This window comes from Pogoniulus pusillus, chromosome 19, assembly GCF_015220805.1.
Source record: "Pogoniulus pusillus isolate bPogPus1 chromosome 19, bPogPus1.pri, whole genome shotgun sequence".
Taxonomy (NCBI): domain Eukaryota; kingdom Metazoa; phylum Chordata; class Aves; order Piciformes; family Lybiidae; genus Pogoniulus; species Pogoniulus pusillus.
In genome coordinates this window covers 2,850,968-2,878,018 of record NC_087282.1, presented here as the reverse complement: position 1 = coordinate 2,878,018, position 27,051 = coordinate 2,850,968, and the positions used below count along the sequence as shown (strand labels likewise).

General features: G+C 41.5%; 1 protein-coding gene across 1 annotated transcript in view; it reads left to right on the top strand.

Annotated features, from left to right (window-relative positions):
- The window catches only part of LOC135183770 (connector enhancer of kinase suppressor of ras 2-like), a 212,135-nt gene that overhangs the window by 60,975 nt on the left and 124,109 nt on the right, over positions 1-27,051 (top strand). Inside the window, exon 2 of the mRNA XM_064158971.1 lies at positions 17,451-17,614. Coding sequence (XP_064015041.1) covers positions 17,451-17,614 — 164 coding nt within the window. The remainder of the gene's footprint in view (positions 1-17,450; positions 17,615-27,051) is intronic.

Sequence of the window (27,051 nt, the reverse complement as noted above, 5' to 3'; positions counted from 1 at the left end):
GAGATGCTAATTTTTCTCAGTTAATTAAGGCCATGCATGAAAACCGAACAGACATGGGACCTGTTTCTGGATCTCCCACTGCTCTTCAAGTGTGATTTCATGAAAATTGCCTTACATCTCTTTGGTTCAGGTTTCCTACCTGTGAAACAGGAAATTATAACAAGCTCTGAGCTTTGCTAACAAAAAAAAAAAGGAGCTACATAAGGATAAGGTGGTATTAATTTTATATATAATAATATGTATAGTGATAATACATATGTTAGCTTTATATATCAGTGCTCCTTGAGGATTTGCATGTTAAGAAGCTGGAGTTACCCTGGGCGTATCTCTGGAAAATAGGCTGCAAACTGAGCAGCTTTGCATCAGGTACCCAGCGGTACAGATTCTCCACCAGTTCTGACACTGTGCTGTCACAGGCAGCGGTGGTTTTGTCATTACCTGGCAATATGCTGCCATCTAACAAGGTTAAAGAATTTATTCTCACTCATGCCAGTGAGCTCTTACAGCTCACAGCACAGCTTAGCAGTTGTGAGTGCAGATACATGAGGTCAGAATGTGTAGGTAGGAGCTGGAGAGCAGCACCGCCACCCTTCTCAGCAGGCAGGTAACTGGCTGGAGATGTGCATTCCAGCCTAGGAATTTTTTCCTCCTCCTTTAGGTGAATTTGAGTTCCCCTATTGTGTATTGTCCATTGGACAGCCTTCAAAGAGAATTGTAATTTCTGCTACTTTTAACTCTCTTGCTAATCTTTTTGTCTGCTTGCACTGCTTCTCCCTGTCAGTGACTTATCAGAAGAGATCTCAGAATATTGGGAATGTTTTGTTCCATGTTAGACTTTGAACACAGAAACTGTGGAGCTACAGATTTAGTTGGTGGAATTTCATGTCCCATGCATATTCATTGTGACAAATGAGATCCTTACCAAAGGAGGAGCTTTGAAGCCTGGCCATGCCCCTACCTACTTTGGTTCATCTTTATTCATTTTTAACTACAATTCTAGTATTCTTTCTAAAATAAATTTCAGTATTCTCAAAGAGAATTTACTTCAGTCTGAAAAAACTCTTCAGACTGGCATACTTAGATGTCTCTGCACAGCAGCAATTGGTTTGCAGTAGTTTTGAACGTGTGCACAGAAGCAAATCCCTTCCCCAGGCACACATATCGGAAAATGTGAGAGGATGGAAGGCATCACCTTCCTGCTGCCACCTGTGGTTCTAGTCCCTGGAAATGGCATTACCTTTCTGTGCTTGATAGAGCTGTGCAGTGTGGTTTCACGCAGAGCTTTATCTTACTGAGACAAATTCGGCTCTAAGAACAAGAGGAGTTCCACTGACTGTCTCTTTTTTTCATCACAAGCAACAGCTAAATTCAGCTCTTTGGGTTCAAAACGAAGAGTGCGAGAACGCAGCATATGGCTGTTTGCCGAAGAAACTCTGCCTTGTTTACTGAAAGAAATTGTAACGTGTTGGCATCCACTGTAATTCAGCTTAACTGGGAGCCTGCCAGAATCAAATCAAAATGTGTTCACAGTGTATCCAACATGCAACTGCCAACTTTGTAGTAGCAAGATGCAGCAGCCTGCTTTAGAATGAAATGTGAAAATCACCCAACATGCAAAATAAAATCATTACACGTTGGGGTTGGCCTGGTTAGCACAACCTTTGCAAAGTAAATTATTTTAGTAGAACTTAACTGGCCCAGATAGTTATTACAAGTCCATTTCAGCAGAATTTAGGTCTTGATTAGGCATTTACAGATGAAAAGACAGAAAAAAATGCCTTAATTTGTCCCCTGATAAGCTGCACCCCATGACTGCTTGTTCAGACATGGTTGACCACTTGAGCATCTGTCAAATATAAAGGAGCTATTGGAAGTGTAGCAGTATTGTGGGGAACCTTGCCTTTTCTGCCAGCACAGTGAACAGATACTCTGTTCTTCTGTCTTTGAGTGAGTAGCATGAGTTCATGTCTCTTATAATTTAGATACCTGTGTGTCACAGATAATCAGAAATGGATCATTTATTTTTGCCCTAGTGGTATCCATATGGCATGTTCAGTCCCCATCTAAAACATCAATATATAGCTTAGTGCACTCTGTATCTCAGCTCATACACAAAACACTGGTGACCTAGAGGTGATGATGTTTACTGATTCTCTAAAGCCAAAGTTAGAAGATTGATTTTTATGGCTGTGGTTGTTGTCAGAGACAGAACATCACATTCCAGACTTCTGTAGTGATGCTTATAGAGCTATGTGGTGGCAGCATCCACTGGTGGTTGTAAAATTGTGTCCTTCTGACTCTAAAAGGAGAGGTGGATGTAGCTGAGCCTTTTTTAAGGTCTGAATGTGTTTAATAATCAAACTCATGAAGAGAACATTCATTCAAGTGGTGTCGGTCAGTCATTAAAAAACAAGTATTGTTTTGACCTTTTTCCATATGTTGAGTTAAATCTCCTTGGTTTCAGGTCAGACTTGGTGTAAGTACCAACCTGACCTTGCAGAGAGACCTGTCTAGAGAAGATGAAGAAAGTTATTGCTTTTAGTTCTCGGTCTCACACTTGTGCTTTTCAGCAGAGCAGTGAAAAGTGCAAAGCAGGCTACTTCCACTTCTGGGCTCTTCACTGACTCTAGCTCTTCATAACTGCCCAAACCCATCAGGCAAGGTCCAGGGGGATTTGTTCTCATCGTATTCTCATGATCAGTAGCTTCACTTTGAATGTGACCAATGTTCTCAGGCTTCTTGCCTCCTGATGGTTCTTTTTTAACTCAGTCAACTGTAAAGTCGTGAGTAGATTATGTAATATTTGAGGTATGAAAATATAAATACACTTCCAAAATGCACCTTCACTCAGGAAATTAGCACATGTGTACCAAGAGGTATCATGGGAGACATTAATGCTCGTAGAAGTTTTTTCCACAGGATGGAAGCTTCAGGTGAGGTATAAATCTTCTGCAGGATGCCCTTCTGCAGAGAGGTGAATTTCGATCTCTGGAATGGAACGGGACCACCTCCAAGCCTTTGGCCACTGTGGGCTCGTCATGCAATGCTCAGTGCGCTCTGGCTCTGCTCCAGCAGTGCACTTAGGCGTAATTTGAATCGTGTGAATATTCCTGTGCAAGTCAATTGGAGGATTAGCAATATACAGAGAAGTGAGGCAGGCACTTAAGTTCTTTGTTGGATCAAGGCCACATTCACACAAATCATCACTGTAGTGTGTCCTGTATTAAATAATGGCTGGTACCAAGAGCAGAGGACCCTCCATGATCACAACAGAACTCATAAAACTTCCTTCTTTCAAAGCTGTGTACCCAGTAATCTTTCTTTTCTGTGCAAGGTAGGATCTTCTAGTGGGAACTTCAGTACTGCAGTTTCCACAGACTACAATTGCCTGACAAGCATAAACTGAAGATCAGTCTAATTAGACTTCTATTTTACAAGAAAATGTGCTCAAGTTGGTGAGTTCTGCAGTCTGACTGATGTTTCAGTTATGAAAATAAATGTAAGGTACAGCTTAAGATTTCCTGTAACTGTCAAGGATTTAGCTGATGAATTAATTCCTAGTGCAACATGTCAGAATTAACTTTCTACCACTTCACACATTCACTGGCATAAGCTTCATTTTCCTTCTCCTTTCCTTCACCTTATTTGTATGAAAAGGATCACCAGTCTCACCAGAGACACATGGGACTAAACGAGTTTGCACCTACTGGAAAGGGCCTTGTTTCTTGTGCTCTCAGTTTGTAATACCTTTGAAACCTTTTGCTGTATGTTTTAGCAGTCTGATACATCAGAACCATCTTTCCAAGCTTCTGAGCATAGATGTAGCTGATCAAGTTAACCTCTTTGTGACTATGGTTCAAATGATCATTGCTCCATCCACTCACTTCTGCATCTGTTCTTCTTGTGCTCCTCTAATTTTTTGCCTTGCTTCTTGGGACTGCTGGCTGTGGATTCTGTGACTGTATTGCAAAGTGGACTGGAGAATATCCACCTGCCAAGAATTAACCTTTTTTATTTTCTGTTTTTTTACCCTGGATTATTGTTTAGATGGATCAGTTCCCCAGCTCCGTTCAATGTGCAGACACAGAGACATTTGGAAGTAGCAGCAAGCAAGAAAAGCCTGGATGAGGCACTTAGTACCATGGTCTAGGTGACTGGATAGGGCTGGGTGCTAGGTTGGACTGGATGATCTTGGAGATCTCTTCCAACCTGGTTGATTCTATGATTCTAAGAGCTGAAAATGACTGTTTGCTGAATTTTGAAACCAAAGTTGTTGGCTCTTGAGGAAAGAAGTTGATGTTCCCTTCACCTTCTGCATGCTTCACCTTCAGCTTCTTGAAACGTGCTGATTTAATTCTCTGTGCCACCATGAAATTAGAAATACCAATAGAGGAGGTGGGAGGAGGAGAAGTTGTTGCTTCTTCTGGCAGCAGCATGGTCTAAAATTGGTTTAAGCCCATTAAGGAACTGCACCTTCAGTGACTTTTTTTATATCTGAAAAGGAATATATCATTTTTAGAATTACGGCTGACACATTAGGTACCTGAAAAGGAAGAGCAGCTGAGATGCTGTGAATAACAGAGTGCTCAGTAGTAAGGTCAAGAAACAAAGTACAAGTTTTGCAAAACAATAGAGAGAAAGAGACAGAATGTAGCTCAAAACTATCTGGACTAATCAAGCCTAGGACTTCTGGTGGCAGACATGGAAGCATTCAGATAACAAAGTGGCTAAATTTGAAGTGTCAAATGTTGGATTTTTCTATTAGTGTAGAAATTCTTTGAATAAGGAATTTGGTTAGCAAGATCAGCACACTACAGACTTGAGGATGAGGAAAAAGTAAAATAGTAGCTTATTTAGTGTGGGTTTTGTATGTGCTCTGCTTTAGAATGTCTTGCTCAGTTCTAAATTAGTATTTGTATAGTATTAAAATGATCTTTAAAGAAAGGACTGATTCTCCATAGGGAGGAAATGTAAAGGGAAAATTGATTAACTTCAACTTTTATGGTAAAAACAATCATCTAACCAATCTGCATCATTTTTTGGTCACTTTCCAATACCACTGTATGAAACAAGCTCATCAGAGTGTTATCTCTGCACTTAACTAATCATGACTTATTTTTGCTTCTCCAAAGCAGAAGTAATCAGAATAGCAATGAGCCTTCCTGACCCGTAGTAGTGCAGTCATTGAGTGCCCTGTAACTTGGATGACTTGTGGAATAATGTAGACCCTGCAGCCCTCTAGAGGAAATACTAATTTTTCATCCTGCCTTGAAAATGACTAAAGTAAGTCAAGGGCATTCACATTTTGTATATCATGTTTAACGTGGCTGCAGGTACCTGATCTGTTGGGTTTGAGGGGTTTTGCTGTTTTGCTTTTGTTGTGTTTTTCAGTGAGGATTTGAAAATGTATTACAGTGAGCAGATGTGTATTAAAGGTCATCACAAATGGTTGGGTTTTTTTTTTCTGGTCCTGTTTGTGCATTTTTGGGTACAAGACACTGTGAATAGTGCTGCCAATTAATCTGTATTATCAAGTTACTTTAAACTGCATTTGAGAATCTGATTTGGACTCTGACAAAAGGGTAAGAAAGGAAAAATCCAAATTTCATCTTAATCAACTACTGTGCTTGAGATCAAAATAGGACCTTTTTTGTTCCTTAAACTTGTTAAATGCTTTAAGGATATTTACTTTTCAAGCAAGACATCCTATATCTTCCCAGGTCATAGTAATTAACTGTACTGTGAACTGGGGAGATATATGATGAGGCATCTTGCTTGAGCAGTAAATATCTTTAAAGCACTTAAAAGCAAGAAGCATAATGTACCTTATATGTAAAATACATAAGATACAGGAATTTTCAACTCCAAAATTGCCAATAGTTCTTCAGGAAAATAATGAACTTAGTATTTAAGATTTAAAAGATACAAATTAAGATTGCAGGGGTTCTCCTGAAGTGGTGCTGTGAATAATGCAACTTGAAATGGTTTCATACAAGGGAATCCATTTCCATAATTCTTTTCATGTACTTGCTTTGATTTTCAGACTGGGGTCCATAGAGCCTGGATTTAAGGCTCGGTTGGTCCAAATGGTTTCCGCAGGTGTTGGCATTTAGGGGCAGTGTGTGTGAGGAGGTTTGTTTGTTCTTCTCAGATCTGTGCTGAGCCCAAGTTGTGCATCATCTGGAAAAGCAGACAATTACAGCACAACAGTGACAAACTACTAATCCAATCTTCTCATGCCATAAAAAGGCATCTATGCTGCTGGCTAAAGTGAAGATGCAAGTTTCCACCCTTTACCTGTGCAATCCTCTTAAGGCAGGTGTACTGAGCTTCCATTCCCAGATAGGGACGAAGCAAATTGTAGCTTGCTGCTTGCTAAATCCTCTTAGTGATGAAGCAGCCTGAAATTTTGCTGTGGTCTGTAGAATTAGCAACCGAGTTACATTTGCTCTTTGCCTGCTCTTTTTATTGCATGTGCCACAAGCCACTTGTGTGACACATTCCTCCAGGCAGCCCTGCTCACCCAGCACTTCTTTGAGCTGTAGCACCTCCACCATGGCCTACTTGCAAGCACTTTTTATTCGCTGTGAGCCAAATCCCTTTGTTAGAATTGGCAGCATTCTCTTTATAAATTAGGTATCCTAACGCTCACATAGAAGTCCTTTGAGTTTTCTTGTTGCTTTATGCACCAGTAAAAAGTTGGAAAAGCAAAACCTTCTGGCTCCAAGATGCACTGAGCTTTTTCTGTATCAGCTGAGCAAGACTGGAGCAGCAATATTTACCTATTCATTTAGCAAGGCAAAACCAAGGGTGGCACAATGTGTATTCACCAAGGCTACTGGTTTAAATTATCTTCTTTTCACATTGTATTTCCAGAGGTTGAGAAAAACAGCAGTTGAGAAAGAGCTGATGGCATAACAATGTAGAGAAAGAATGTTTTGTAAATCTGTAAGCCACATCAGGCTCACCCTTCTGATCTTTTTTTATTGTCTCAGTCTTACTTCCCTGTTGTTTTCTTGTCACAGCTGTTGTATTGTATACAGAAAACTGTGGTCCTTGAATTTATTTTGTATACTTACCTTTCCCTGGAACTGACTGTTTGTGTGCTACTCTTGGCATAGCTTGATCCTGCCTGAGCTTCCCTGCCATGTTGTCTCAGGTCTGTGCCCAAAGACCCAGCCTCCTGCCTGTGGCTGTGCTATCGGGTGATAGGAGCAAACCCCTTCCTAAGTGTGACTTAAGGAGCTAAGTTCTAATGTCTTTCCATGTTCAGGTCTCTGACATATATGAAAAATAAGTGCTGGAGAAGCCAGAAGAGACCTTTTTTTGAGATGCTTTAATGAGAGTGGCTGCTCCCTGAGTAGCCACAAGGAATGTCCCCAGAAACATTCTGTCATCTTGTGCTGGTTTTGCTGACGTGGAATTAATTTATGCCACTCAGTTAATATGGTACATTGCTGCAGGTTGTGGGTCTGCATTCTCAGTGAGTTAATGAATTTCCTTTTCACCAGCAGCTCTGTTTAGAGGATTAATGGACAGCTCTTATTACTGGCCCTTCAATATTGTGCATCTCTTACTCCTTGTCTGATGTCTTGAGGAAAAAAACCTTCAACTCTTGTCTTATGAAGAACAGAAAAATGACTAGGAGTGGTGTGAGAAGTGTGTTTTAGTTCTCTTTGGCAGCAGTGGGCTCTGGAGCTGTAGCAGGGATTAGGTCTGGAGGGGAACTTTCAGTACTTCCAGCCTGATGTTTCTTTGTCAGAGATTTTCCAGGCACTAGTCCTGACCTATGTCCTTTTGTGTGTGTGCTCCTATAGAAAAGATTTAGTCATCTTAAGCATATTAAATAATATTTCAAACATATGACTGAATGATATACTACAATGTTTAAATGTTTTATAGTCACTTATTTTACTATTTTTGGTACTGAATCACCAATAACTGTGGGGTGGATTAAAAATTTCGTATGCTTTGAGCTGGACTTGTATTTTATTCATGGGCTTTTGATGGTATATTTCTTTAGAGATGATAAAATCCTGGCCTGTTTCATGTTACTTCATAGCAGTATTTAATCTTGGATAAGCTGTGGCCAGATCAAATAGCAAAACATTTAGAATTTGGAATTAAACCACAAAATAATGGTGATTTAAGATGTAGTAATATTTTTCATCATGTAGTTGGAGCCAGAAACTTAATCTGTCTTAATCTGATACTGCATGAAAAATGGTAGTGAATAAAGATTTCTAACTCTCATTCTGTTCTGTAACAGCCACCATAAATTCTTTTGGCATCATCACGTAACATAAATATGTGGGATTAAAATGGGGAAAAATAAGGAAGGGTAAAAGCTTCTTTCTTCAGCAGAATTTACAGCCTGATTTTCACTTCTGTGATTTCTTCCCATTTACCTACTTTTGGTTGTTGCACACAGTTCATAGCAATGAAGGGAATTTCCTGGCAATTAATCAACAATGCTGAACATCAACTGGACTTTTAACTGAGCTAACCACTGATTGCTAGAGCTGGTAAAGGACCTAGTTTGAGATCATCCAGATTTACAGACTCAACAGGACAATGTAAAGAAGAGCTGTGTGCTGCGCGTGACAGCCTCAGCATTTCCTTGAGTAGAAGGAATGCGAGAGATGAGTGATGCCTCAAATCAGCTGATCTGCAGCCTTTGCCTAGTAGTTGACCAAGAGATGCTATCAGAAAGGCTTCTGAAATGCTCCTTGAAAAAGCAAATCCTAGCCTTTGCTTTCAGACTACTGTAACAAGTAAAGCTACTACTGTGATTTCTGGCAACTGTCTGAGGAATTACCAAGGCCACCTTCTGCTCCTTCAATGTTAATCTTGAAGGAGTTCAAACTCTTACTTGTGAATTAGGTCGTAAGCTCATAGTTGCAGAAGAAATTGTGTTGAGCAGACATCTTATTTGCTTGGACGTTTCACTATAAACTCCTGCACTGGCTCTGGCTGCTCTTTTTTAGCTAGGAATTTTAGTAACGTCACTGAAGTAGAAACAAGAATTAATAGATTTTGGCACTGAAACATCTGTAGCACTTTTTGTTGGACCCTTCCATATCAGCTCTGCTATCACCATACAGCTTTGCGAGTGTCAGCACTTGCTGACAGGGAGCAGGATCTGGGGATTCTGGCATGTTACAAGTTTAGTTTGTTGCTGACATTTTGCAGCCTCATATATGTCTCAGAAAATGGTGTGCTCCATAGATGTGCTTTCACTGGGAAGCTACTGTCCTGAAGCCTCTGTGATACTGTGCCTGGGTGGTTTTGGCTCTACAGGCTAACCTAGCTGAGTCATGGTCAGTTTGCTCTAGAAGAGCCTTCTTCTGTGAAGGCCTACAGTAGGACAAAGCATAGCAATGTGAGTCTGGTTTACCCTGCAAAATGGAAACACATTTAAAAGGGGAACAGGGAACAACCTCTCTTGCTGCCCTTGATCCTTTGTTTTGTTTTGTCTTTTCAGCTAATCCCCAAAGTCATGTTTCGTTGGTCAACTTTTAAATTTGCTGCATGTTTCAGGACAGCTGCAACAGTGGCTGGGAGGGTGACCATGAGTCTGCCAGCTCAGCAAGTAAGGGAGAAAGAAAAATAAAAAGGAAGAATTCTCAAATGTGGCTTTCTTCTGGTGTAGTTTTAAAAGCATGTGTGCTGACAGTAGTGCCAGCTTAAGCATCTGCTCTTTCATCCACTGGTGTATTCCACCTCGTTTGCACCAGTTAAAAATAGCTGGTAACAAAAAGGAGTGAAGTTACCACAGAGCACTTCTTGACCCAGTTCACTGGGCAGCCACATGCAGCCACAGGAGGCACAAGGAGCAGGGTGTACCAGGGTGCCACCACTCTACTTTGGAACCAGTGCCTCTGCCAGAAGAGATTCTCATCAAACTGGGTCTCAAAACCATAAAGCTGTGTGCTACATGACTCTAGCGCAGGAACAAGACAGAAGCACTTGCCTTATGTTTGGGCAAGGCATTTCTCTTTTGAAATGAATGCAAGGAGGCAGATTCCGTGTCCAAATGTTCTCAGCTTGGTCACACTGGAACATGGAAGTATCTAATCAAATAAATGGGAGGTATGAACATACTGGCCTTTAGATGCTCACTAGCACTTCCAGGTCATTATTCAGCCATGCTGCTAAAACAGTGGCTGGAGGCTGGTTTTTGCATTGTTATCCAGCAGAAAATTAATGACACTAAGAACTTAAATCTTCATTAGCTCAGAGACCTGATGAAGACACTTCTGGTTTTTATCATTTTTTAGGAGAAATTGATCAGTAACAGTGTCGGTGACACAAGATTGTTGTGGGATGTGACAGCAAGGAGCATGCTTTTGTGTCTGAAAATGTGATACATTCCCTGAGTGACATTTTTTTTCCTCCAGAGATGTCTTCAAGGTCACATCTAGTTTCAGCAAGCTTCTTTGAAATGCTTCTTTAGTATTTCTGTGGTTCTACTGCAACTCAGCAGCATCTGTCAGTTTTTGTGGCAAAAGTTAGAATATCTTCACTTTCAGGTGCAGGTAATGAAGGCAGAACTACATGAAGTCATTTTCTTCCTGTATGGGAATGTAAAGGTACTGGCATATCATTAAATCAAATTTTATAAGTACAGCAGTTTGTTCATTTGTTATTAATACTGCTTGGCACATTCTCTCATAAAACCTTCTCAGATGCTCTGGAGTCTTAAAATATTAATAATTTCTGCACAGCTTTTGTCTTGCTGATACAATTAGCTTGGAAAATTGCTGCCAAAAAGAGCTGTAATTATAGACACTGCGATTATGGGAAAGCCCATTGCTTTGGGCATGCTAAAACAAAATACAGTGCTGCTGCTGGTGATGATTTACATTGGTTTTCATATGGGATAGAATTTGGGGGGGGGGGGGGGAGTCTCAGACATGTACTTTCAATGCAGTGGCTGTGATGTTTGCCCTTATTAAGAGAGATGAGGACACTCTGAGGACAGAGGAATGGTATCTAAATGTGGCCAGGAGAGCCAATGGCGTTCTGGCCTGGATCAGGAGCAGTGTGGCCAGCAGGACAAGGGAGGTTCTTCTGCCCCTGTCCTCAGCACTGCTCAGGCCACACCTTGAGTGCTGTGCCCAGTTCTGGGCCCCTCAATTCAAGAGAGATGTTGAGGTGCTGGAAGGTGTCCAGAGAAGGGCAACAAGGCTGCGGAGGGGCACAGAACACAGCCCTGTGAGGAGAGGCTGAGGGAGCTGGGGGTGTGCAGCCTGCAGAAGAGGAGGCTCAGGGCAGACCTCATTGCTGTCCAATCAACTAGACCATGGCACTAAGTGCCTCATCCAGGCTTTAAGAAGCTTTTTGTGAGAGTCACATATAAAATTCTTTTAACACTGGTGATGTCCTGTTTTATGGTTACGTTTACTATTTATAGTGCCTTGAATTACTCAGCTGTGTCCAGGAGATGTAAGGATAAATCAAATAAATGATCATTTGTCTTAAGTTAGGCTCTTAAAGGTGCTACATACATGTTGCTACCTGAAGGAAGGCTGTGGCCAGGTGGGGTTGGTCTCTTCTGCCAGGCACCCAGCAACAGAACAAGGGGACACAGTCTCAAGTTGTGCCAGGGGAGGTCTAGGCTGGATGTTAGGAGGAAGTTGTTGGCAGAGAGAGTGACTGGAATTGGAATGGGCTGCCCAGGGAGGTGGTGGAGGCACTGTCCCTGGAGGTGTTCAGGAAAAGACTGGATGAGGCACTTAGTGCCATGGTCTGGTTGACTGTCTAGGGCTGGGTGCTAGGTTGGGCTGGATGATCTTGGAGGTCTCTTCCAACCTGCCTGATTCTCTGATTCTATATGGTTGGGAACTTTAGACTTGTACAGTTCTTGAGAGTTATGTCCTTTTTACAAAACGTGCTGGCGGTTGAGGAGAGCTGTGGTTGCATGTGAAGATCTGAGTAGTTCAGGGCAAAGAAAAGGAACTGAGGTTGGAAGCTGTCATTTCCTTCCAGCTTGTGCTCTCACACTACTGCTTCCCTGCTTGTAGAGAAGATGTGAAGCTGCCCTATTCACACTCAAAAATCCAAGAACAGGATCTGTGTGGAAGGAGAAGAAATGTGACATCTGAAAATGGAAGCTGGCAGTGAATGAAGGAAGCTGGAAACGTTGCCAGGAGCAATTGCTGGAACAATTGCTGGGAGAAAACAGATTTTTTTTGTGATAAGAGTTAGGAGAGTGAGAGGACACTTGTCACTGGGACTGCTGAGCCACTGATACTGGCTGGCATGTGACATGTAGCTGCAGGATGAAGACAAGGAAAGGTTGAGGAGAAGGGAGTTCTCTAGGCGAGCAGCTACCAGTGGGAGAACTGGTCTGTCCAGAAAAGAGCCCAGCAGGGCTGGCTGGATGCTGGTGCTTGAGCATGTCTGCAGAGGGCAAATGTGGAGCCTAGTTCTCTGAGGAGAAGAAAATAGGGGTGAAGGAAGTAGCTTGTGGCCTGTCGCAGTGTTAGCTGGTGGTGTGAGGCTAGTGGAAGAGCTTGCATCCGGCAAACCATTTTGAACCATAGAATGGAAGTCAACACTTTTGCTGTCAGTTGGTGTCTGGGAAGCATTTATTCAAAGCTCTGGTTCCTGCTTAAGCAGATGATGGATCTGCAAATTCAAGTGGCAGAAGCCTGCCTGTATTTGCATCTGAAACATGGTCTGTTTCTGGGTGAATATTTGAGTGACGCAGAGGAAACTCAGCCGGGAAGCAACCTTTAAACACATTATACTTGCACAGTCAAGCATTTAAAGGTCAGATAATGCCAGAACTAAGGGATTATAGGTTTGTTTTTCTTTTTAGAATAATCTTAATTCTTTCTTTTCTGTGTGTTTGTGCATTCCTGCTACGAGTTTTGAATGTCATTTAATATAAAATTTTGTAATCTGGCAACTCTGTTGCTATAGAGCAAGTTTGTAGGATTAAAGGTGCAAAATACTGAATGAATACATTTATAACAGACCCTAAGATTCAGGAAAGTTTTAGTCCAGAGCACTCCAAGCTTGCTGTTTCAGAGTGTTTTCAAACACGTTCTCTTTGTCTCTTTCTGAATTGTGAGGCTATGAAGATCTTTTCTTCTCCAGGCATTCTAAACAGTTGTGGTTTTTTTCCTCCTGAAAAAGCTTAAGAACAAATAACTGATATCTGCGAGTCAGCTTAGCATGAACATAGTCCTGAGGATTATGCCTTTGCCTTAGCTGTTGGACTGAATCATTCTTGAAAAGCCTTTAACGTCACTGACAAAAAAAAATCCACCTGATGGCTTTCATTGTTGCAAGTTACATAAGAATTGGAAAAGATCTGCTGTGCCTGAGCCCAGTGTCATAAATCACAGGGGGTTTTGATCAAGAACACCCAGGAGTTGATGTCTGCAGTCAATAAAATTACATTTAGGAAAAGGCATGTGCTCACCACCTACCTCTCCCTGTTAGCTAACAGTCAATTCCTTCCAGACCTTTCTAGCTGGCTGCTATTTATTGCTTAAAGAGAAAATACCACTGTTTGTTTTTTTATCAACAAACCCAAAACCTCCACAGCTTTTTGTTCTGTAACAATTATCATTTGGGCTGAGCATATAGATGTTGTCAAACACTGGATAGATTTAGGCAGATCTGAGGATGTAAATGGAAAGTAGTGACAGAGACAGAAGTTTTGTGCTGCCTTCTCGATTCATTAGATAATTTCTAGCACAAAAATTAATTTCCTTTGTCTTTTTCAGTACTACTTTGGTACTTTTTTTCCAGAGTAAGCTAGTTTTCTGGACTTCCAAGTTGTTTTGCCTAGGAAGAAACTATGGCCATAGTGCAGTCAGGTGAGGTGTCTCAGGTGCAGTCATGTGGAATGTCGCTTGCAAAAACCAACAGGAATCAAACTGTCTCTTTTCTTAAGTTTCCAGATCTCCTTCAGCAGTCTTCTTCTCTGTGCCTTTTCTCAAAGTGGCCACAGTTTCTGGTTCTGTTTTACCTTTTCTCTTCCCTTCTTCATAGTGCTTCTGTCCTCTGTGTTTTGGCTTGGGGTTTTGTTGAGGGGTTTGGTTTAGTTTTGGTGTGTTGGGGATGGTGTTAGGTTTTATGTATTTGGGGGTTTTGGAGTTGGTTGGTGGTTGGTTTTTTTTTTTTTTGTTTTGTTTTTAATCCTTGTCACCCAGAGGTAGTTTCAGCACAGTTTTCTTTTGAATTATTAGGTGACCCTGATGGCTCACAACTCAGCTTACCCTCCTGAGACTCATGTGCTGCTGTTGGCATGTCCCTGCTGTGCCCTGTACTCATATTATACAAGATATCTGCCCTCAGAAGCAAGCACAGTCACCATTTGCATTTATCTTCACTGAAGGGCACAGCAGTGTTAGTGGATTTCCTCCAACATCCAGCACACAGCACTTGAAAATTGAGTTTGTCCCTGTTTCACTTTGATTCATTGATTTTTCACGAGTTACCATTCTGCAACAACAGAGATATGATGGTTCTATAGCTTTGATTAGTTAAATGAGACACATTAATAGGAATATTAATTTTGCTCTCGGCAGAGCCAAGTGCAATCCTGCACAGACAGAGCTCATTTCATTGACTTGCAGCTTTTGTCCTGTAGACCCAGATTCCACAGGCGCTTGCATTTATAACTTGGATTTGCTGATGGCTATCAGCCTTTGTGCAACTGTGATTTTAGCATTCTGCAATCTGCTTCTTCTATTAAGATTATTTAAAATAGTGAAAAACCTTATAGACTTTCTCAGATGCTTAACCAAAGTGTGTTTGACTTCCTTGCCAAAGTGGCTATGAGCAAACTCTTACCAGTCCCTTGTGTCGGTGCTAAGCTGCAGAAGTCAGGGATGGTAAATGTGGCTCCATTGATCTGTTTTCCTTCTTTCATCCCTAAAACCAGAATGAGCAATGTTGCATTTTTGTAGCAGAGTATATCATTTGGCATGCCCTCTTCTGTCAGAGGAAGCACCTTATGAGAGCCATCATGCTTGTGACAAGCTGAACTGGCAGGACCTTTCCTGTCTGCTCTCCCCATGACCCCTTCATTTCACAGCCAGAGTTCTGTCGTGGCCACCTGCTATGTATTTTCCTGTAGGAATAATTATGTAGTTTGAACAAAAGCATCATCTGGTCAAGAATTTTGGGCATAGCTGAGGAAACCAGCATAATTTGCAATAAGTAACAAAAATCCATTAACCTGTATCAGAAATAAGATAACAAATGTAATTTATGGAAAGAGTTACGAAAAACTGGAAAATAGAGACTTTTAAAAGTAGAAATTACATTTCCTTTGTGATGGATGACACTTTACAAAGTTAATGTCACCAATTTACCACCATGAGACCTGCCCTGTCTGCATCATTTGACTTCCTGCACAGAGGGAAACAACCTGTGCTTTTCTTCACTTCATTTTACAGCCATTTTGTTCAATATCCCTGTCTAATGCCAGAGAGGAAGGGACAGATCTTTATGTAACACAGCAACTACATTTGTCCTTTTAATGTAAACCAAACTTGATGTTGTTTGACATCAATGGAAAGACTCATTTTAATCTCAGTGGCTCTTATTGCAGCATCTCTCTTGTAATGTTGGCTCTGAGCTAATACTTAAATCTGATTTTAGCCAGCTCTACAGAGAATTTTTTTAATAACATGCTGGTTTGCTTTGTTGTTTTAATGATCCCTTTTCTTCTTAATTATGCTGCTTAGAAAACAAACATTTTCAAGTTAAGTGGCTTTTCTTCTCCTGCCCTTTCTCTCCTTTTTTCCCCACCTCCTTTCTTTTTAATCTTGATTTACACCATTTTCAACATGCCTTATTTGCCAAATCATGGTAAACACGTTAGAGATGTTTGGTTTTCTTCTGCTCTTAGATCACAGAGATCAAGTTTTTGTAGTCCTCAGGGACAGACCACAATTTCTTTTACTTAAAAGTGGAAATAACAGATATGTCATCATGGATGTTAAGTCTCAGCTTCAAAATAAAGCAAAAATGTTTAAACCCTGTTCCATGAACAAAGTTACTGCACTATGAAGGATACATCAGTTCGTTACATACTGCTCCCAAACGAAGTAAGAATGTGCAGACAGACCTGCAAGCTTCTGTCTTTCTTGCCTAACTCTGACACTGTGTAACTAGAGAATGGTGGTATAATTTTATTTACTTTCAAAGCAGAGTTGCTGCCCCTTACTTTGTAGTTCTGCATCTTAACTAATGTCAGTCTGATCTGTAAACAGAAACTGTTCAGATAGAATTGCAGGAAGAGCCACTATGAGCCCTGAGTATATCTAGGGAATAAATATTCCATTTGGCTTTGGTGAGTCCAAGTGATCATCTTCTGTACTCTTTCTAATAGCATCTTTGATATTTTCATGCTAAAAGCCATTGTAGCTATGCTGACAAAGAATGAAACCACTGACACCTAAATTATTCCTTTGTAGCAACTGAGAGTTGTCAACATAACATTTTACATTGTCAGAAAAGGAATACTTTGATATCTCGTTCCTAGACAGACAGAAAAAGAGAGGGCAGGGGAAAACCTGTTTCTTTTTGTGTGTATTTATTTGGTGCTGTTATACTATGAGGCAGCCTCCTCCTTTAATGATACTTTTCTGTTGTCCACTGCCATGCTGTTTGCACCACTAAGTAAAAGCTTCTAAAGATGCTCTGGGGAGCTATTACTGAGCACTTTGAATAATATCAATCTCTTATTCTGCTCTGCTGTCACACATTCTATCTGGCACAAAGGCAAGGGTAGTACACAAACCACAAACATAACATAAACCGTGCCATACCTATACTGTGTGCTCAAACAGTTTTCACAGGCTGGCACCTTCATTTAGTGCCTTCTAAATATGTCTGAGTGCTGTAAATACTTTAGGAAGAGGATCGTTCCCTCTACTCTCATGAGTCCCCATCTGCAATACCTGTGCCTAGCTCTGGAGTCCTCAGTAAAAGATGGGCATGGAAATGTTAGAGTGAGTCCAGAGAAGGGCCAAAAAGATGATCAGAGGGCTGGAGCACCTCTTCTATGAAGGCAAACTGAAAGTTGTTCATATGGGAGAAGAGCAGGCTCTAGGAAAGCCTTATAGCAGCCTTCCAGTATTTGAAGGGGGCTTACAGGAAAGCTGGAAAGAGTCTTTTTATGAAGGCATGTAATGATAGGATGAAGGTTAATGGTCAAGCTGGAAAAAGCTTGACTTAAACTAGACATTAGGAAGAAATTCTTCCCCATGAGGGTGGTGCAAGTAATGTCAGCAATAGAAAGTTTCCCATTTAGCTCTATGTGCTATTCCGTGTAAGTTAAGCTATCGTTTTTTGCCCTTTCCCCCTCATAGATCCAGGCAAGGAGTCACACTTGCATTGCCAAGAACTGCCTGTGTTTGTGGTACACAGATTGCTGACTGTCTCCATTCTCTGAATCTGTTGTTGGCTTTTTTAACCAGGCCTTGACGATTGCCTCCAGCAATACATAAAGAACTTTGAAAGAGAGAAGATCAATGGCGAACAGCTGCTCCACATCACCCATCAGGAGCTTGAGGAACTGGGAGTCACTCGCATTGGCCATCAAGAACTCATCTTGGAAGCAGTTGATCTGCTGTGTGCATTGGTGAGTAATTTCTTGCCTTGTTCATTTTATTAAGCTGGGGTTATAAACTTTTAAGGATGTGATGGTTTGGGTGTTACCTGCCCCTCCACACTTTGGAAAATCACCCAAACTAGACTCAGTGGCTCTGGAACTTGAATGAAGCTTTATATTTACAGCTTAGCACAATATACAAGCAGGTATTTACAATATATACAGAAATATACAAGTTTAAAAAAGCAATACAGAAACTCAACAGCCCTCCCACAAACCTGAGTCCCCAGGAGGGGCTCTCTACTACCCTACTGCCTTACTCCCACCCCTCTCCCTTACCCAAGACTTTGCCTTATGCTCAAGGTAGTTGGGAGGATCAGCCAGGGGGATTAGGAAGCAGATGGATTAGCCACACAGATGGCAGGTTAGGTTAGAGAAGTTCAGCCCCAGAGAGACAGAGAGCAACTTTGTTATCTATGTTTGTGTTCTTGTTCTTATACATCTCAGCAAGCCTGTGAGTGAAGTAGACACCACCACTGTTTTGTTTTCACAGCCTGTAATCTAATTCTTCTCACCAGAACATTCTAGCTGGGCTCAAACTAGCCCAGAACCAAAGCTAAATGAACGTGGGCTGCACACCACAGCTATGTGCTTTACGAACAGAAGTGGCTTTGCTTCATTAAAGGACAGGCATGCACAGGCTTCTTTCAGCTGCAAAGGAACTATGTATATATACGGTTTATGATTCTGTATGATGGTGTTTTACTGCTTTTCCTCTACCGTCCTCAGTCTTGCATTCAAGTACTGTTGACTATCACTACTGGCATTCATATAGTTCTGTAACTGTATACCATATGCCCTTGTATTTCACTGACACTTGCCACACTATCCTAAACCTAGTAGACCTGAGTGTTTTAACCGTGCCAGCACTCAAAAGGATGGTTCTGAGGAGCTGAGCTAGAAGGTAAAGCTAATTAGGCTGGGGGATTGTTTAAAAAGAGCTTTGTAACAAGACTGAAATGATAAAATTGACTTTATCTAAAGTTCAGATGTGTGTCAATTTAAAGTTTGTGATTTTTAACAACCTTCAAACATGCAAATCTGGAGCAACTCTGTGGGTTGTTTTTGTTTTTCATATAAGATGTTAGTATTTCAGGTAGCCTCTTAGCAACATATTTGTTATCAGAAAAGTGCTTTTATCCCTATATTTCTGTTTTCATTTCCACCAGGTAATAAAATGGAATATATTAACTTAATCCTAATGTTTAAAAATAGCTTTGTGTAGGGGAAGAGGGCACAGAATATTTAATACACCGAAAGAAGTAAAGCAGTAAAATCACATAGGTAAATTGCACAGGACAGTGCCAGTATTTTAGTACTTTATCAGGAGGTCTGCTCTTGTACAAAATAGATTATCCAGTGGGATTCTGATAAGATAAATTGTCTCCAGCAGGGAAACTGCCACTTGGCAATAAAATGGAAAACAAGGGAATAAAATGCACTTGATCTAAGCAAAAGCACTATAAAGTACCTTCTATTATGCATATGCTTCTTTGAAGTACTTCAGTTGCAAAATCTACTTATCATAGCTTGAGATCCACTCCTATAAACTAAAATAACAATATCACAAGTCAAGGATACACTTTAAGCCTGCTGCAGCCATGCCCATAAACTGCTGCACACTGCATAACCCCAGAAAAAAAAAATCTGGTTTGGAAGCATTTAAACTTGACCTCAAGAATTTTTTTCTTTGAAACATTGTTTTTCCACCTAAACAGAGCCTAAATACCCCACAGTGTTGTGTTATGTCATGTCATCTAAAGAGCAATGCAGGGCTATGCCCTGACACCAGTCAGAAATAGCAGACCCAAGAAGTTTCCTCTGGGAAAAGAAGACCCTTCAGTCAAGAGTGATCTTTGGGAGGACCCTTGCTGGTTTGCAATTATCTGTACTTTTTTAAACAGAAGCCCTGCATCTCTTAATTTCTGGCCCTGCTGTTGGTCAACAGTGCAGTTCTTCTCTTACTGTGCCACCTCGTGACCCTATTTCTTCTTTTAAAGCCAGATGGGGATTTTCCAGCTCCTGGTATCATTTATTGAGCCTCCTGCCATTCAGCCCTTCCCCTTCCTTTCTCACTGTCTCTCTGAAATACTTGATTTTTCTTTTTTGCTTCTGAAGTTTTACCTTTCTGCCCATTCCATGTGAATCTGCTGATTGAGTCTGCTGCCTGCAGCTTTGCTCTTAGAGGTGTTCTCTCTTTCTGACATTTCTTCCTTGCTGCCATGCACAACACATTCTTCAGTTCCTCCTGCTTCTTCCTGAGTCAGGATTAAGTCTAATGTCCATTTTATAATCTCTAACGATTTGTAATAATTTTAATCTAGGGAATCAAAGCATCATTGTGGGTTTCAAAGCATCATTGTGGATCAGAGGGCTGGATCAGCTCTGGTATGAGGACAGGCTATGAGAGTTGGGGGTCTGCAGCCTGGGTTGGGGGTCTGCAGCCTGGAGAAGAAGGCTTTGAGGCAGCCTCATAGTAGCCTTCCAGTATCTGGAGGTGCCTACAAGTAGGCTGGGGAGGGACTATTTACAAGGTCTTGTAATGACAGGATGAGGAGGAATGGGTTTAAACTGGAAGAGGGGATATTGAAACTGGGTGTTAGGAAGTTCTTTCCAGTGAGGTGGTGAGACACTGGCACAGGTTGCCCAGGAAGGTTGTGGCTGCTCCCTCCCTGGAGATGTTCAAGGCCAGATTGGATGAGGCCTTGAGCAACCTGTTCTAGTGGGAGGTGTCCCTGCCTATGGTGGTGGGGTTGGAACTGAATGAGCTTTGAGGTCACTTCCAACCTAAACCATTCTATGATTTCTTTTAATTCTTTTCAACAATGGCAATAATGGAATGGTAGGAGAGCTGCTGCAATACTAGGAGAGCTGATGCTGCATTTTTTAGGGACTGAGCTACCCTTCCAAAATACTATAGTTGTATTGTTATACTGGGCTAAATCTTGAAACATTAATGCATTATTGCACTAAATTCTGGCTGCTGGTTAAGTGGACAGTGAAAAGTGTGAACTGGAGTTCACCACTGTAATGGTTTTTTGATTCTCTAATTGAAAAAAAGAAAAGGCAGAGGAAAGACTTTATTTTAAAAGGAATTAATGAAATAAAAGGAGGTATGAGCTCTCTGTGTTTTGTTTATGCCAGTGAACAGGAGCTAACACAACTTCTTTGAATCAAAATGTCTTAAGGAGCATGTAATTTTGTCCTCTATTCCTTGAGTTTCATTACGAGCCAATTTAATACAGTTTATGGGAAGGCAGAACACTGTCTTAGGCAAGAAGATGTCAATGGAATAGTGCTGCATGTGTGTGTATATGGGTAGGGTATAGAGAGTATAACATGAGTGTAGTTGTGAATTCATATCTACACACTTGACAACAAACTTCTAGAAGCTTCTTATGAAAACAAAAAATTGCAGGATCACAGTATGTCAAGGGCTGGAAAGGACCTTGAAAGCTCATCCACTACAACCCCCCTGCCAGAGCAGGATTACCTAGACCAGATCACATAGGAATGAGTCCAGGTGGGTTTTGAGTATCTCTGGAGAGGGAGACTGCACAGTCACCCTGGGCAGCCTGTTCCAGTCCTCACAGTGGAAAAAATTCCTCCTCATGTTTAAAGGAAACTTCCTATGCCTCAGCTTCCACCCATTGCCCCTTGTCCTACCATTGGGCATCACCCAGAAGAGCCTGGCTCCAGCCTCCTCACACTCACCCTCCACATATTTATGACCACTGACGAGGTCACTTCTCGGTTTCCTCTTCTCCAAGCTAAAAATGGAAGGGAAACATCAGTTCAAGCAGTCTGGTCAGAATTCTACATGTGGAGGGGTGGTAACAGCAGGAGTAGCAGCTTGTCCTTTTCTGTCCCTGCGTTTTCCCAGTCCCATGCTATGCACCCTCTTGTCTTCCTGTCTGGATGGCAGTGCCATGCATTCCCCTTTGTATCAATACATGTCAGTACTGCTTTGGACTCAGCATTTCATCCACTCGCTGGGCTGTGCCAGTGCACATTGATTGTTTATTTTCCTGTACATGAGTTTCTTAATTGATTCCAGTTTGGCAGTTGGCAGTGTCCATGTTAGGTGACCTATTTTTCCCAGGCGGTGTCAGCAGGACGCTGCACTCCCTCTCAGCTAGATGGGTTGTGTAACGCGCTAAACGGAAGCATCTCCAATGGACTGCAGAAATCTCTCAGGTAAGCTTAAGCTCAGTGATGCATCAGGAATTGGTCGTGACTGTAGCTGCAAACAGCTCTGTTGCTTCAGGAAACCAAGAGAAATTTGACTGGCTTTGCTCAAGCTCTTGGAACACACTGAAACTGCATGCTGCGATGCCATAACTTCCATATGCTTTCCCTGAGGGCCTGGCCATCAGCCCACTGAATTTTGGAGGGGTGGGGAGTAGCTGGTTGGGGTTACAAATCAAAGAGCAATGTCTCTGATGCAAACCATTACACAGCATATAGAGAGCTTATTGCTGACCCATAATGACAGATCTAAGGGTGAGGGGGGAAAAAAAAGAAATAAGAGGAGACACCTCCTGTGTTTTCTCTTCCTGCTCCTAAGTCACCTGTTAATGGAGCTCTCAGATGCAAAGTATTAAAGGCAGGGAATGTTTACTATCACACATTTGCTCTCCATATGGTTTTGCATAGATGTTACTGAGTACAACCACAGCCCATCATTTTTCTTTCAAAAGAAAGCTGGATTCAGAGCTTTCTTTAGGCAGTGCATATGAGCATCCTATCAAGAAAAGACTGTAATGGCCTGCAGTAGGAAAGGTGGAGAGAAAGAACAGTAAACAGGGAAAAATAAAAGTATTTGATATACCTGTTACTGTGTAGGTGTATTGGATACATCTACTTCTCTATGGTGAGATATAAATACATGTATTTTGCCTTGAAAATTAAATCATTTTAAATGTTAGAATGATCTGGGGTTTGAAAGGGTACAGTTGGAATGTAAAAGGTAGAAAAGTACTGATGCTTTCTTAAGTTTGCTGTTGGGATGGAAATTATGTGATATTATTGTGTCAGTCTGATTTTGCTTCCCAGAACCCAAAAATCCAAATAGACCAGTACAATAATAGGATGCCTTCCCCTCTCCCCCTTCTGGAAAGAAAGGAATTAGAGGTAGAGAGGAAAAAAGAGTAAACCACAGAAGAATAGCTTCAATTTGGAAGTTAAAAGAAAAACTTTAACAGCAAATAAAAGGTATTTAAGGTAAGGGGAATTACAAAAAGGTATAGGGAAGGGAAACAAGGTACAAACTACATATACAACCAGATTGATGGCAATGGATGGAAGTAAATTCAGGAAGGGGTTGTCTCTCCATGTGGTAGGGTGGTCATATAGCAAAATAGGAGCGGCAGGAACAAGGGTGGTACTATCAGGCAGGCAGGGAGGGCAAAGGGAGGGAGAAGCAGGCAGTTCCTCTGTTTTTATAGGAGATCCAAACAGGAAGTGGGAGTGAGCCAACCACTACACCTGGGGTCAGGTTCAGACCAGCCCCAGGAGAGTTAATCCATTATAGATATGAGTGAGGGTTTTTTTTCCCACCATTCTAAAAAGACATTTTTGAGTAATGTTTTAATTAAGAAGGAAATTGGGAATGATAGCTGTAGGGGAAAAAAAATCTTAACCATCAAAGTCCTTCCTTACTACTGTGGTCAGAAACTGTTCTGTAGTTGTTTATTTCAAATGACCTAAATAATATCTACAGACTGAAAAGTGCAGGCCATTTAGGATTTGGATTGTAATTTGATTAAAGCTGAAGTACTAATCTGCATAGGTATTGGAGGACTAGTTGCACAGAGGCTGAAGAAGTAGTAGGGCCTGGGGAAAAGAATTCTTTGATAGACATCAGACTATATTGGGAAGAAGAGAAAGGGTACTTTTGAGGTCACTGTGGATAGCTGTTCAAACCTGTGGAAGGAAATTTAATTTAATTAGGACAGCACTGGAGTAGGTGTATTGTTAGAGCCTGCCCAAATTAAAATACAAACAGCCTAGTGGGAAGCAAGGCTTTGATAATGAATGGAAGAAAAAAAATGAATGCAAAATGAAAAGCATGCTCCAATATAGATTGTATCTAAAGTAATTAAAAGTGCTGTTAATTCGCAAGCATTCAGCCAGTGAAATTGGGCACTGTGCTGTGATAGAATTCAAGGAGAAAGAAAGATTAGAAAATTCCTCTCTCTGCAGCCCAAGCATGATAGGTTCCCTGGCAGAAGCAGAAATGAAGTCACCTCTGGGTCAATGTGTTTATAACAGCTGACATGAGCTTAGTGTGCTTGCATTCTTTCTGCTTCTTTTTAACAGTCTGTGGGACCTGGGATTGTTCTGCACCTGGGTTGGGGCAATTCTGAGCACAAAAAATGGGCTGGGAGGAGAATGGATAGAGAGCAGTCTGGAGGTGAAGGACCTGGGATGCTGGTTGATGAGGCTTTAGGAAGAGATTCTTCCTTATGAGAGTGGTGAGGCATTAGAACAGGCTGCCCAGAGAAGTTGTTGAGACTCCAACCCTGGAAGTGTTCAAGACCAGCCTGGATGAGGCCTTGAGCAACCTGGTTCAGTAGTTGTTCCTGCCTGTGGCAGGAGGATTTGAACTGGTGATCTGGATTTGGCCATTGGAATAGGCTGCCTGGGGAGGTGGTGGAGTCACCATCCCTGGAGGTGTTTAAAAGGAAGCTGAATGAGGCACTTAGTACCATGGGTTAGTTAATTAGGTGTTGGGTTATAGGTTAGACTCAATGATCTTAGAGGTCTTTTCCAACCTGGTTAATCCTGTGATTCTGTGATCTTTGAGGTCCCTTCTAACACAAACCATTCTGTGATTCCCCAATGACATAGTTACCAAGCAAATATGGGTTTTTTTCTCTCTAATATATTTCTGTGTTAGCTATCAGTAAGAGTATTTTCTGGGTCAGATGGCAAGCAGTTTGCAGTCATTTGTTCTCAAGTGTGCCCTGCTGAAGATGACTCTTTCATGTGCCTATTGATAAGGTTACATTAAAATTATTCAAGTTTTTTCTCAAAGCTACTGCTACTAATAATGGTCACAACTGCAATGAACTCTCTTGAGATCATTTTTGTCTTTCATTCTGCTGATACACTTCTTGATTTGTCATTGCTGTAAGTACACTGGGAAATACTTTTTTTCTCACACTACTTGCTAAGTAATCAAGTTTCATTTGTAATAAGTTGAATGATACCCCAGAGGCTGGTTTTCCCCCCTGTATATTTCAAAGTTTATTCAGAGGTAATTATTATAGGCTGGAATTATTTATATTTATATATGTATGGTTAAATAGATGGAAATAAATCTTTCTTTGAACTGGAACTCTGTCTTTTGGTGAGAGATGAGGAGATATTCCATCTCCTCAGCATAACGAACAACCTGGCATGTACATTAGTTTTCTCTGGAAGGTGTCCAGAGAAGGGTGATGAAGCTGGTGAAGGGCCTGGAACACAAACCTTATGAGGAGAGGCTGAGGGAGCTGGGGGTGTGCAGCCTGCAGCAGAGGAGGCTCAGGGCAGACCTCATTGCTGTCTACAGTTACTTGAAGAGAGGCTGTAGCCAGGTGGGGTTGGTCTCTTCTGCCAGGCAACCAGCAACAGAACAAGGGGACACAGTCTCAAGTTGTGCCAGGGGAGGTCTAGGCTGGATGTTAGGAGGAAGTTGTTGTCAGAGAGAGTGCTTGGCATTGGAATGGGCTGCCCAGGGAGGTGGTGGAGGCACCGTCCCTGGAGGTGTTCAGGAAAAGACTGGATGAGGCACTTAGTGCCATGGTCTGGTTGACTGTCTAGGGCTGGGTGCTAGGTTGAACTGGAATATCTTGAAGGTCTCTTCCAACCAGGTTGATTCTATGATTCTATGATATATGCACTCGGAGAGCTCAATAGCAATTGGAAAAGAAGCACAACCTTTTGCCAGTCCAGGCCTATTTATTATGCTGTGCCAAACTACCAAATGAATGCTATTGACTTGGTTAGTTCATTATTCCACACATCAAAAAGGATCTATCATATTTTCCTTAGTCCAGTTAGCTGTTTCTTTCTTCTATAGCACTTCAAATTGTCCTGCTTGGAAAAATACATTGGTTTAAGAATTTTCTGTTATTTCTTCTGATTTTGAAGTCTGTTGCCAATTTGTGCATTGAAAGAAATGTTTTCAGACCAGGGCACTGAATGAAGATAAGTTGGCACAAACAGTTCACCCTAGTCTAAAGCTGGTTTTGTTCAAAGGTGGTTTACATGCATGCCTGATTGCTTTGTCTCACTGGTAACAAGTAAGGAGTTTAAGACCTTCCTAACCTGGTATGCTGAAAAAGGAGATCCCTGGGTGTAATTACATCTTATTTGTGTTCACTACCCAGGACAAATAAAGTTCTCCAGTTGGGATGTCAGTCAGTGCTCCCTTACCAGATGTGGAGGCAGTTATGGGAGTTGATATAAGTAGATACAAGGCAGAGGGTAATTTTTTCTTACTGTCATCTCACTTTTCTCTGTAATGAGCATTACCTCTGCACCAATTGCTCCAAGACTATTGTTTGTGAAGTAAGACTATTTTGGAATGTTGTACCAGTACCACCCCTGGTAATACAAGATCTTAGTATGTAAAATTGTCAGAGGTACCCAAGCACAGCATTGCTCTCAAGGGAATTTAGAATCACAGAATATTTTTTGGTTGGAAAAGGAACTTTTAAGATCAAGTCCAACCAAGTCTGGGGCTAAACCACATCCCTCAACACCATCTTTCTGTGGCTGTTAAACATCTCTAGGGTTGAGGATTCAATCACCTACATGGGAAACCTCTTCCAGTGTTTGAGAACTCTTTTAGAATCAAGTGGCTTATGAATGTGTTTGTTATGTTCATTTGGACTAGAAACTCGGGCTTGAGCTTACTTTATCCTATAAGAATTCATCTTTCCTATACAGCAACTGGGCCTTAGCAGGTCAGGCCACGTAACCTCTGACAAAGGCACAGAACTCTCTGGTTATAGGATGTTCACATGTTCTGCAGCCAAGCACAGACTAGAAATGGTCCTGTTCAGATATTCTAATACCTACACGGTCAGTGGTCATAAGATGTGCACAAATCAGGAACAGAAGTATGGAGGATAGCTGCCTCTGACTGGAATTTGAGCTACCTGCCTTCAGTCCAAAAGGGAGAGAGAGCAGCGAGTGGAGGGTAGAACAGGTGAATTCCAACAGACCACAGCTAATCCTTTTTCCACAAGGAATGCATCCAATCTTTGTGGTAGCAGCCTATCAAACTTCAGATAAACTACTTCAGCCTGCAAGTCTTCCTCCTTAAGACTGGGGGTTTTGTTTAAAAGCATTCCAGGAAAGAGTCCTATTTGCTTCTACTTTAATTCCTTGAGTTTATGTAGACCAATTACCTG